Source organism: Bos indicus, chromosome 2, assembly GCF_029378745.1.
Source record: "Bos indicus isolate NIAB-ARS_2022 breed Sahiwal x Tharparkar chromosome 2, NIAB-ARS_B.indTharparkar_mat_pri_1.0, whole genome shotgun sequence".
Taxonomy (NCBI): domain Eukaryota; kingdom Metazoa; phylum Chordata; class Mammalia; order Artiodactyla; family Bovidae; genus Bos; species Bos indicus.
Genome location: NC_091761.1, coordinates 76,087,027 through 76,100,223, shown reverse-complemented (window position 1 = coordinate 76,100,223; position 13,197 = coordinate 76,087,027). Strand labels below are relative to the sequence as shown.

General features: G+C 37.6%; 1 protein-coding gene across 1 annotated transcript in view; it reads right to left on the bottom strand.

Annotated features, from left to right (window-relative positions):
* The window catches only part of CNTNAP5 (contactin associated protein family member 5), a 1,031,770-nt gene that overhangs the window by 762,336 nt on the left and 256,237 nt on the right, over positions 1 to 13,197 (bottom strand). Inside the window, exon 3 of the mRNA XM_070769229.1 lies at positions 11,117 to 11,310. Coding sequence (XP_070625330.1) covers positions 11,117 to 11,310 — 194 coding nt within the window. The remainder of the gene's footprint in view (positions 1 to 11,116; positions 11,311 to 13,197) is intronic.

The following is a 13,197-nucleotide window of genomic DNA, read 5'->3' as shown; positions in this document are numbered from 1 at the left end:
TTTGTCCCCTGTGTCAGGGCAGAAATTAGACACGGAAAAGACCTGCAACAGAAGAAGCCAAAAATAAACAGAGGGAACCTCTTTGGAAGTGACGGGTGCAACAGATTAAAACCCTGTAGTTATCACCAACTACATTGGAAGGGGCCTATAGATCTTGAGAAGTATAAGCTGGAACAAGGAACTATCTGAAACTGTACTGACCCCACACTGACTTCAACAGCTCAGAGAAATGCCCAGATATATTTTTACTATTATCATTTTTAATTTTTTTTATTTTTAAGTCCTCTATTAATCCTTTAATTTTCATTTTTATAACCTACTATTATCTTGAAAAAAAGGACCCTATTTTTAAATCAAACTTCATATATATATTTTATAATTTTTGTGATTTTTTTTAAATATTGTATTTTTGAGAGTCTAACCTCTACCCTAGATTTTTAATCTTTGATTTTTGGTATTTGTTAACAATTTTGTACCTTTAAGAATCCAATCTTCAGTACCCATTTTTACTTAGGAGTATGATTACTGGCTTGATTACTCTCTCCTCCTTTTGACTCTCCTTTTTCTCCCCCAGGTTACCTCTATCTCCTCCCTTCCCCTTCTCTTCTCTACCCAACTCTGTGAATCTCTTTGTGCGTTCCAGGCTGTGGAGAACACTTAGGAAACTGACTACTGCCTAGATCTGTCTCTCTCCTTTTGATTCCCCTCTTCTCCTCCTGGTCACCTCTATCTCCTTCCTCCATCTTCTCTTCTCTATGTAACTCTGTGAACCTCTCTGAGGGCTCTAGCCTGTGGAGAGCACATAGGGAACTGATTACTGGCTAGATTACTCTCTTCCCTTTTGATTCCCCCTCTTCTCCTCCTGGTCACCTCTATCTCCCTCCTCCCTCTTCTCATCTCCATGTAACTCTGTGAACCTCTCTGGGTGTCCTTCACTGTGGAGAATCTTTTCATCATTAATCTAGATGTTTTATCATAGGTGTTGTATGGATGGAGAAGTCTGGAGGCTACTGTAAGAATAAGACTGAAAACCAGAGGCAGGAGGCTTAAGCCTAAAATCTGAGAACACCAGAGAACTCCTGATTCAGAGAACATTAATCGATAAAAGCTCATCCAAAAGCCTCCATACCTACACTGAAACCAAGCACCACCCAAGAGCCAACAAGTTCCAGAGCAAGACACATCATACAAATTCTCCAGCAATGCAAGAACATAGCCCTGAGCTTCACTATACAGGCTGCCCAAAGTTACACCAAACCCATAAACATCTCAAAACTCTACTACTGGACACTTCATTGCACTCCAGAGAGAAATCCAGCTCCACCCCCCAGAACACTGATGCAAGCTGCCCTAACAAAGAAACCTTGAAAAGCCACTCATCCAACCCCACCCACAGGGAGGAACCTCCACAATAAAAAGGAACCACAAATTTCCAGAATACAGAAAGGCCACCCCAAACACAGCAATCTAAATGAGATGAAAAGACAGAGAAATACTCAGCAGGTAAAGGAACATGGTAAATGCCCACCAAACCAAACTAAAGAGGAGGAGATAAGGAGTCTATCTGAAAAACAATTCAGAATAATGATAATAAAAATGATCCAAAATTTTGACAACAAAATGGAGTTACAGATAAATAGCTTGGAGACAAGTATTGAGAAGATGCAAGAAATGTTTAACAAGGACCTAGAAGAAATAAAAAAGAGTCAATCAATAATGAATAATGCAATAAATGAGATAAAAAACACTCTGGAGGGAACCAAAAGTAGAATAACTGAGGCAGAGATAGGACAAGTGGGGTAGAAGATAGAATAGTAGAAATAAATGAAGCAGAGAGGAAAAAAGAAAAAGGAATTTAAAGAAATGAGGAAAACCTCAGGGACCCCTGGGACAATGTTAAACACCCTAACATTAGAATCAGAGGAGTCCCAGAAGAAGACAAAAAGAAAGGCCATGAGAAAATACTTGAGGAGATAATAGTTGAAAACTTCCCTAAAATGGGGAAGGAAATAGTCACCCAAGTCCAAGAAACCCAAGAGTCCCAAACAGGATAAACCCAAGGTTAAACACCACAAGACACATATAAATCAAATTAGCAAAGATCAAACACAAAGAACAAATATTAAAAGCAGCAAGGGGAAAACAACAAATAACACACAAGGGGATTCCCATAAGGATAACAGCTGATCTTTCAATAGAAACTCTTCAGGCCAGAAGGGAATGGCAGGACATACTTAAAGTGATGAAAGTGAAAAACCTACCACCCAGATTACTGTACCCAGCAAGGATCTCAATCAAATATGAAGGAGAAATCAAAACCTTTACAGACAAGCAAAAGCTGAGAGAACTCAGCACCACCAAACCAGCTTTTCATCAAATGCTAAAGGATCTTCTCTAGACAGGAAACACAGAAAGGGCATATAAACTCAAACCCGAAACAACAAAGTAAATGGCAACAGGATCATATTTATCAATAATTACCTTAAATGTAAATGGGTTGAATGCCCCAGCCAAAAGACAAAGACTGGCTGAATGGATACAAAAACAAGACCCTTATAATATGCTGTCTACAAGAGACCCACCTCAAAACAAGGGACACATACAGACTGAAAGTGAAGGGGTATAAAAAGATATTTCATGCAAAAGGAGACCAAAAGAAAGCAGGAATAGCAAGTCAGCATAGTCAGCAAAGTCAGATAAAATAGACTTTAAAATAAAGACTGTGAAAAGAGACAAAGAACACTACATAATGATCAAAGGATCAATCCAAGAAGAAGATATAACAATTATAAATACATATGCACCCAACATAGGAGCACCATAATATATAAGGCAAATGCTAACAAGTATGAAAGGGGAAATTAACAATAACACAATAATAGTGGGAGACTTTAATACCCCAATCACACCTATGGATAGATCAACTAAACAGAAAATTAACAAGGAAACACAAACTTTAAATGACTCAATGGGCCAGTTAGACCTAGCTGATATCGATAGGATATTTCACCCCCAAACAATGAATTTCACCTTTTTCTCAAGCACACACGGAACCTTCTCCAGTATAGATTACATCCTGGGCCATAAATCTAGCTTTGATAAATTCAAAAAAATTGAAATCATTCCAAGCATCTTTTCTGACCACAATGCAGTAAGATTAGATGTCAATTACAGGAAAAAAAAAAAAAACTATTAAAAATGTCAACATATGGAGGCTAAACAACATGCTTTGAATAACAAACAAATCACAGAAGAAATAAAAAAAGAAATAAAAATATGCATAGAAATGAATCAGAATAAAAACACAACAACCCAAAACCTGTGGGACACTGTAAAAGCACTGCTAAGGGGAAGGTTCATAGCAATACAGGCTTACCTAAAGCAACAAGAAAAAAGTCAACTAAATAACCTAACTCTACACCTAAAGCAACTAGAAAAGGAAGAAATTAAGAACCCCACAGTTAGTAGAAGGAAAGAAGTCTTAAAACTTAGGGCATAAATAAATGCATAAGAGACCATAGCAAAAATCAACAAAGCCAAAAGCTGGTTCTTTGAGAAGATAAATAAAAGTGACAGACCATTAGCCAGACTTATCAAGAAACAAAGGTAGAAGAATCAAACCAACAAAATTAGAAATGAAAATGGAGAAAGCACAACAGACAATACAGAAATACAAAGGATCATAAGAGACTACTATCAGCAACTATATGCCAATAAAATGGACAACTCGGAAGAAATGGACAAATTCTTAGAAAAGTATAACTTTCCAAAACTGAATCAGGAAGAAATAGAAAATCTTAACAGACCCATCACAAGCATGGAAATAGAAACTATAATCAGAAATCTTCCAGCAAACAAAAGCCCAGGACCAGAGAGCTTCACAGCTGAATTCTACCAAAAATTTAGAGAATAGCTAACACCTATCTTACTCAAATTCTTCCAGAAGACTGCAGAGGAAGATAAGCCTCCGAACTCATTCTATGAGGCTACCATCACCCTAATACCAAAACCAGACAAAGATGCCACAAAAAAAAGAAAACTATAAGCCAATATCACTGATGACCATAGATGGAAAAAACCTTAGCAAAATTCTAGCAAACAGAATCTGACAACATATTAAAAAGATCATACATCATGCCGAAGTGGGCTTTATCCCAGGGATGCAAGAGTTCTTTAAAATTCACAAATTAATCAATGTAATACACTACATTAACAATTTGAAAGAGAAAAATGATACGATTATCTCAATCAGTTCAGTTCAGTTCAGTTGCTCAGTCATGTCCAACTCTTTGCGACCCCATGAATTGCAGCACACCAGGTCTCCCAGTCCATCACCAACTCCCGGAGTTCACTCAAACTCATGTCCATCGAGTCGGTGATGTCATCCAGCTATCTCATCCTCTGTCGTCCCCTTCTCCTCCTGCCCCCAATCCCTCCCAGCATCAAAGTCTTTTCCAACGAGTCAACTCTTCACATGAGGTGGCCAAAGCATTGGAGTTTCACCTATATCATCAGTCCTTCCAATGAACACCCAGGACTGATCTCCTTTAGGATGGACTGGTTGGATCTACTTGCAGTTCAAAGGACTCTCAAGAGTCTTCTCCAACACCCCAGTTCAAAAGTATCAATTCTTTGGCGCTCAGCTTTCTTCACAGTCCAACTCTCACATCATACATGACCATTGGAAAAACCATTTCCTTGACTAGACGGACCTTTGTTGGCAAAGTAATGTCTCTGCTTTTTCATATGCTACCTAGGTTGGTCATAATAGATACAGAGAAAGCCTTTGACAAAATTTAACATCCATTTATGATAAAAGCCCTCCAGAAAGCAGGAATAGAAAGAACATACCTCAACAAAATAAAAGCTATATATGACAAACCCACAGCAAACATTATCCTCAATGGTGAAAAACTGAAAGCATTATCCCTAAAGTCAGGAACAAGAAAGGGTGCCCACTCTCACCACTACTATTTAACATAGTTTTGGAAGTTTTGGCCACAGCAATAAGAGCAGAGAATGAAATAAAACTAATTCAGATTGGAAAAGAAGTAAAACTCTCACTGTTTGCTGATGACATGATCTTCTACATACAAAGCCCCAAAGATTCCACCAGAAAATTACTAGAGCTAATCAATGACTATAGTAAAGTTGCAGGATATAAAATTAACACACAGAAATCCCTTGCATTCCTAGACACTAACAATGAGAAAACAGAAAGAGAAATTAAGGAAACAATTCCATTCACCATTGCAACGAAAAGAATATAATACTTAGGAATACATCTACCTAAAGAAACAAAAGACCTATATATAGAAAACTATAAAACACTGGTGAAAGAAACAAAGAGGACACAAATAGATGGAGAAATATACCATATTCATGAATTGGAAGAATCAATATAGTGAAAATGAGTATACTACCCAAAGCAATCTATAGATTCAATACAATCCCTATCAAGCTACCAACAGTATTCTTCACAGAGCTAGAACAAATAATTTCACAATTTGTATGGAAACACAAAAAACCTCGAATAGGCAAAGCAATCTTGAGAAAGAAGAATGGAACTGGAGGAATCAACCTGCCTGACCTCATGCTATACTACAAAGCTACATTCATCAAGACAGTATGGTACTGACACAAAGAAATAAATATAGATCAATGGAACAGAATAGAAAGCCCAGAGATAAATCCACGCACCTATGGACACCTTATCTTTGACAAAGGAGGCAAGAATATACAATGGAGAAAAGACAATCTCTTTAACAAGTGGTGTTGGGAAAACTGGTCAACCACTTGTGAAAGAATGAAACTAGATCACTTTCTAACACCATACAAAAAAACAAACTCAAAATGGATTAAAGATCTAAACATAAGACCAGAAACCATAAAACTCCTAGAGGAGAACATAGGCAAAATACTCTCCGACATAAATCACAGCAGGATCCTCTATGAACCACCTCCCAGAGTAATGGAAATAAAAGCAAAAATAAACAAATGGGACCTAATTAAACTTAAAAGCTTTTGCACAATGAAAGAAACTATAAGCAAGGTGAAAAGACAGCCTTCAGAATGGGAGAAAATAATATCAAACAAAGCAACTGACAAAGAATTAATCTCAAAAATATACAAGCAACTCCTGCAGTTCAATTCCAGAAAAATAAATGACCCAATCAAAATATAGGCCAAAAAACTAAACAGACATTTCTCCAAAGGATACATACAGATGGTTAACAAACACATGAAAAGATGCTCAACATCACTCATTATCAGAGAAATGCAAATCAAAACCACAATGAGGTACCATCTCAGCCGATCAGAATGGCTGCTATCCAAAAATCTACAAACAAATGCTAGAGAGGGTGTGAAGAAAAGGGAACCCTCTTACACTATTGATGGGAATGCAAACTAGTACAGCCACTAGGGAGAACAGTGTGGTGATTCCTTAAAAAACTGGAAATAGAACTGCCATATGACCCACCAATTCCACTGCTGGGCAAACATACCACAGAAACCAGAATTGAAAGAGACACATGTACCCTGATGTTCATCACAGCACTGTTTACAATAGCCAGGAAATGGAAGCAACCTAGATGTCCTTCAGCAGATGAATGGATAAGAAAGCAGTGGTACATATACACAATGGAATATTACTCAGCCATTAAAAAGAATACATTTGAATCAGTTCTAATGAGGTGGATGAAACTGGAGCCTATTATACAGAGTGAAGTAAGCCAGAAAGAAAAACACCAATACAGTATACTAACGCATGTATATGGAATTTAGAAATATGGTAACGATAACTCTGTATGCAAGACAGCAAAAGAGACAAAGATGTATTGAATAGTCTTTTGGACTCTGTGGGACAAGGCGAGGGTGGGATGAACTTAGAGAATAGCATTGAAACATGTGTATTATCATATGTGAAAACAGATCGCCAGTCCAGGTTTGATGCATGAGACGGGGTGCTTGGGGCTGGTGCACTGGGATGACCCAGAGAGATGGGATGGGGAGGGAGGTAGGAGGGGTGGTTCAGGATAGGGAACACATGTACACCCATAGCTGATTCATGTCAATGTATGGCAAAAACCACTACAGTATTGTAAAGTAATTGGCCTCCAATTAAAATAAATAAATTTAAAAAAAAAGAAATTTTAAAAATATAGAAAAATACAAAGAATTTTTTAAAGAAAAAAAAATTAAATCTAAAAGTGATTCTAAATCACTGCAGACGGTGACTGCAGCCATGAAATTAAAGGACTCTTGCTCCTTGGAAGGAAAGTTATGACCAACCTAGACAGCACATTACAAAGCAGAGACATTACTTTGTCAACAAAGCTCTGTCTAGTCAAGGCTATGATTTTTCCAGTGGTCATGCATGGATGTGAGAGTTGGACTGTAAAGAAAGCTGAGCACTGAAGAATTGATACTTTTGAACTGTGGTGTTGGAGAATATCTTGAGAGTCCCTTGAACTGCAAGGAGATCCAACCAGTCCATCCTAAAGGAAATCAGTCCTGGGTGTTCACTGGAAGGACTGGTGTTGAAGTTGAAACTCCAATACTTTGGCCACCTGATGCAAAGAGCTGACTCGTTGGAAAAGACCCTGATGCTGGGAAAGATTGAAGGCAGGAGGCGAAGGGGACGATGGAGGATGAGATGGTTGGATGGCATCACCAACTCGATGGACATTAAGTTTGGTCTCTGGGAGTTGGTGATGGACAGGGAGGCCTGGTGTGCTGCAGTCCATGGGTTCGAAAAGAGTTGGACATGACTGAGAGACTGAGGTGAACTGAACTAAATTGAAGATTCTAAAAGTCTTGTTAAGTTTGTCCCTGAGACACTTTCACATCTGATTATTTAGTGAAGTGGGGACTCTGGCTTACTCATAAATCATAGTACATCATTAAGCAGCTGCTCAGTGGCCTCATTCCTGAACATTCCATTTAGTACCAGATCAGAAATTCTAAAAATTGGTTTTTTTAGAGCATGCATATTGACTGCTGTATGTTGCACAAGTGTATTTCCAGGATTCTTGTTCTGAAGTAAACTTTGCAAAATAAAATAAACCTCTTGAGTACTAGTAAACTGGTATTCCATCCGAGGGGTTCAATGCTATAGTTGTATTGCTTAGTAAATCAACTTTAAATAAATATTACAAACTCCATCTCATTTGAAAATTTAAGATCTTCAAAAGACTTGTGAAAGTGTCATTCAAGAGATTTTCTACTTCTCTGATCCAGCATTCTTAATCAAGTCAATACCTTGTATTGATGTTGTGGGGTACTGACTTTTTTCTGAAAAGTTAAATCACTTAAATAATTTTTTAAAAACTTGGTTGTTTGGCTATTGCTTTCATCTTGTTTATCAGGATTAACTCTAGTGAATCTATAGTCTGATTTATAATTTTCAATTTAAAATAAAAAAAGAAAAACTCTCAAGGTAACCTATTTATTCAATAATACGATCTGATGGAAATATCAATGAATAGTAGGCACAAGTCAGATTTTACATATGCTCGTGAAATGTTTGGTAAAATACTCTGAGTCTCTGTTTGATGGCCTTCTATAAGGCCTATATACTGTTTCAGAGAATTTGAGCACTATTTAAAATGTGCAAAAAACACAGATCGCATTAGTGCTTTCTCAGTTTTATATTTTAAAAATAGCACATGAAATAGACAATAGAGTTTCTTCTTTTGCAGTGGATCTGACAAAGGTTAAGGTGAGAAAAGTAAATCAGTTTTGTGAAAATTAGAAAAAAATCAAGTGTTGTAAAGAAGTAATAGAAAGTACAGTTTGGCAATAGAGTACATTTAGGACCCAATCTTAGTTTTGCAGTCTGGCATCACCAAAGTTGGTTATGTGAGCTTGGATGGGTCTCTGTGGGCCTCATGCCTCTTGTTTACAGAGATGTTTCATACTGAATCTCCAGAATTTATGACACCTTTATATGTATATAGAATGACATTTGCTTACAAATGAAACGTATGCTTTTTGTTCAGCAGCTGTTAGCTTCCTCAATAGTGATACAAGTGGACATGCATTTTTTTTTTTTTTTTTTTCAACATTTGAGCCTTGTTTCTGTGCATGGCTCATCAGGATATCCCCACCCACTGTGACTGGAGTGGTGATGATCCCTTCACAAGTCTTTTCCCCTCCTGGTAATTTACATCTGACAACTTGGTCCTGAAGCTGCTGCCTCTCCCAAATGCCCTGAAGGCATTGTAAGTGTCTCTGGGGAGGCCTTAGCTAGAATTTACCACTGGTGCTATGTATAATAGTTTCCTGCCTCTTCTCCTCTGCCCACCTAGCATCTTCTGCCTCCTTCCAAAGATCAAGGCTATTTTGAGGCTGAGGTAAGGGACAGGAACAGACTCCTTCCCCCCAATTCTGAAAGTTCTGGTAATTCTGCAGTTCTTGCAATAACCATCCAAAAAAATAGTTCATGTTACGTCTCCAATAACAATTGTCATGGAGGCTGCAAGGACCTATAAGACAGACCCCTGCCTTTAAGGGGCTTGGGATTTTGTGGAAGTAAGCCCAGAGAAGCTGTTCATCCTTGAAATACGTCCTGATCCATATGATAAGCTGAAAGCAAGTTATTTTATTCTAAAGAAAATAAAGCTCAGGATTTAAAAAATATTTAAACAAAAGACCTCAAAACTTCAGTTCAATCTGAGAAACAACCAGTTCTGATTGAAAATGCCAAAGAAAATAAATAACCTCATGTCTATCTATCCCTCTCAAGTCAACATAAAACCTTAAAATTGCTCTTCAAAATGGAAAGGGTATTTATTTCTCTTTTCAAACTAAAAACAAACTTTAAAAAAACCTGTAAAATTTATGGGGCCTTCAAAGTTGAAAAAAAAATTTACTTGTCTCCAAAAGAGACTATTGCTATGTTCCGTATAAATGTTCTGTATAAATATTACAGAATATACATGTTCTATATAAATATTACCACCTAATATGACAAACAACTCAAAATAAAGATGACTACTATAATAGCCTCCAGAGTCAGTCTGCCATAACTAATCTTAATCCACAGTTTACTATTATTTCAATTAAGAATAGTGATGAGTGGGCAATTAACAAATAACAGTGAATATAAAATAGAATTTTTTTCCAAAAGAATGAGCAATATAGAAAAATGCATGTGCAAACAACATCAATTAGAAAGTATAATTGGGATTGATTTAAGAGGGAAGAAATCTGAGAAGATTATGAGAAGAAAAGATAGTGTGATCAACTGCCGAATCTTCACATTTTAAGTACATACATTTAGAAAAAAATAAATGTCTCATGAGGTTTTCTTCTCTAAAGTAAAAGCAACATGATCTAATACATTATTTTGTTTAGTGCATGAGTTTCTGAAATCTCTTCTGGGTGCCCTTTGCTCTCTGTCTCTAACTCCCTTTCCCCACCTCATAATTTGGGGACAGTCTTTCAGGTATTCTTTGGGGTCAAGAGCTTGGGTCTAGGGGTGTGGAAGGAACTTTTTTTCTACAACTTGGACCAAACTGTCCTTTACTTCCAAGCTGAAGATTGTCTATAAATGCAAAATCATTCTAAAATTTATATATATTTTTTGTATTTATAAACTTTTAAATTGTTTTCAAAACTTGAATAGAGGCAGGGGAACATAGTGGCTTTAAAATCAGACCAGGCTATGGCGTTCTAGGTCAAGATTCACCAAGTGGATAACTTTGGTTGAGTTACATAACTGAGCTAATTCCGTCTTTGCAAGGTACATAAAGTACTCGGCAAATAATAAATAATAAATGCATGCTCAGTCAACAAATACCTTCTCATTAACAATCAGACTTCTGTGGTATAGTTGTTTTTATTGAAGAAAGAACTGAGGCCCAGTCAATGAACTTCCCAAGTTACCAGAGAAAGAGGAAAACACTCAACTATTTGTAACAGATATCCTCATTTCCCTACGAACTGGAGTCATGCTGGAGATAGGACTTAGACAAAGTCTAATTATTTCTGAATGGGCACTCAACAGTTATCAAGCTATTGGCAATCTGCATAGAAGAAAATGACAGAAATGTTCCCTGGTTACCATGATCGCATCTCATTTTTATTCAGCTGATGAGAAAAGATGTCCTACCCAGATGCTGTCTTCTTGCTTGTACTGTTTCCAGTTGCGTCCTGTGTCACTGAACATCAGGCTGTAGCTCGTCACCCAGTCAGAGCTTCCGTATCTTCCCTGCGTGGCCACTGCTGTAATCTCCACTCTGTTTCCCAGGTCCATCTGGAGCCACTGCTGAGCATTGGAATCTGCTGGGGACCAACCGCCAGTTCCTGGAACAGGATGAGAGAGAGAGCTGTAGCAACATCTCACAGAGCCACAACTTTCACCTCTCAAAGAGAAAAACAAAACAAAGCAAAAAACAGTGTTCAGCTAAAACATTTTTATAACCCCAAAACATGTCCTACCTCTCTTTACAAACCCCTGGTACTTTGAAAAATTTTTATTGGATTATAAATTGATTTATAATGTTGCATTAGTTTCTGGAGGGCAGCAAAGTGATTCAGTTATACATATATTCATTCTTTTTCAGATTATTTCCCCTTATAGGTTAAATCAATTAGGTTATCACAGAATATTGAGTAGAGTTCCCTGTGCTATACAATAGGTCTTATATAGTGTATGATCTGTATGCTATTCCAAAATTCCTGATTTATCCCTCTCCACCATGTTTTCCCCTGGTAACCATGACTGTTTTCTATGTCTGTGAGTCTATTTTTGTTTTGTATATACATTCATCTGAATGACTTTTATATATCCCATGTGTAAGAGATATCATATGATATTTATCTTTCTCTGACTTCACTTTGTATGATAATCTCTCTGCTGTGCTGTGCTTAGTCACTCAGTAATGTCCAACTCTTTGTGACCCTATAGATTGTAGCCTGCCAAGCTCCTCTATCCATGGGATTTTCCAGGCAAGAATACTGGAGTGGGTTGCCATGCCCTCCTCCAGGGGATCTTCCCAACCCAGGGATCAAACCCAGGTCTCCCACATTGCAGGTGATTCTTTACCATCTGAAACACCAGGGAAGACCATGAATACTGGAGTGGGCAGCCCATTCCTTCTCTAGGGGATCTTCCTGGCCCAGGAATCGAACTGGGGTCACCTTAATTGCAGGTGGATTCTTTACCAGGTGAGCTACCAGGGAAGCCCTATGATAATCTCTAGGTCCATCCAAATGGCAAATGACATTATTTCATTCTTTTTTATGGCTGAGTAGTAGTCCCTTGTATGTATAAATCACATCTTCTTTATCCATTAATCTGTCAATTGATATTTAGGCTGCTTTTATGTCTTGGCTATTGTAAACAGTGATGCACAAGTATTCTTGACCCAATTTTCATTGTCCCCTTCCGTTAAATTCTCTTTTGTGGTTTAAAATTCAACTCAAATGCTGTTTCTTCTATGATTTTTCCCTTTTCTTGTCTATTATTATAATTTTCTTCTCCTGGATTCCTAATGGGATTTATTTGATCTACTTTCTATTTTTTTACAACCTTAACCTTTAACATGACTTATATCCTCTGTCTGATTGGACTTTTCTTGTTTCCTTCTTTGTTTTCATCTCTCATTCTTCTCTTTCTTTTCCCTAATCCTTAGCTCTCTCCAAATACATGCTGTGAATCTGCCATGGGCCAGACATTTTTCTGTGGATGCAAAGATTCATGATCATTAACTATGTCTTTGAATGATCACTCATTCAACAGATCCTCACTGAGCATCAGGAGTGTGCTGGGTAATGAGAGAGAGGGACACACAAACAAAAATATGTAATGTGATGTGAAAGAAAAGCTTCAGTGAAGTAAACACAAGGCTCAATAGAAGCACAGATTACAGAATGCCTCAGTAGGTGATCAGAAAGACCAAGAGACAGTGATAGTGGAGCTGCAAGCTGAAGCAAGCATGGTCATTTTCCCAGCAAACAAGGTGAGACAAAGTTGGAGAGCCCAAAAAGGACCAAGTAAACAGCACATGCAACATCTCAGAGAGACATGAAAGAGAAGGTCCCAGACGTGGGTCTCCCTGTGAGTCCGTATGTTTGACACACAGGAACTTTCTGGCATATAAACCTAAGCCTTTGGGCCCTGGAATTTTATCATGTGACACACTGGAACTCTGCAGAAGATCCATAGAATCTCTTCCTTCTTTGGAAGAC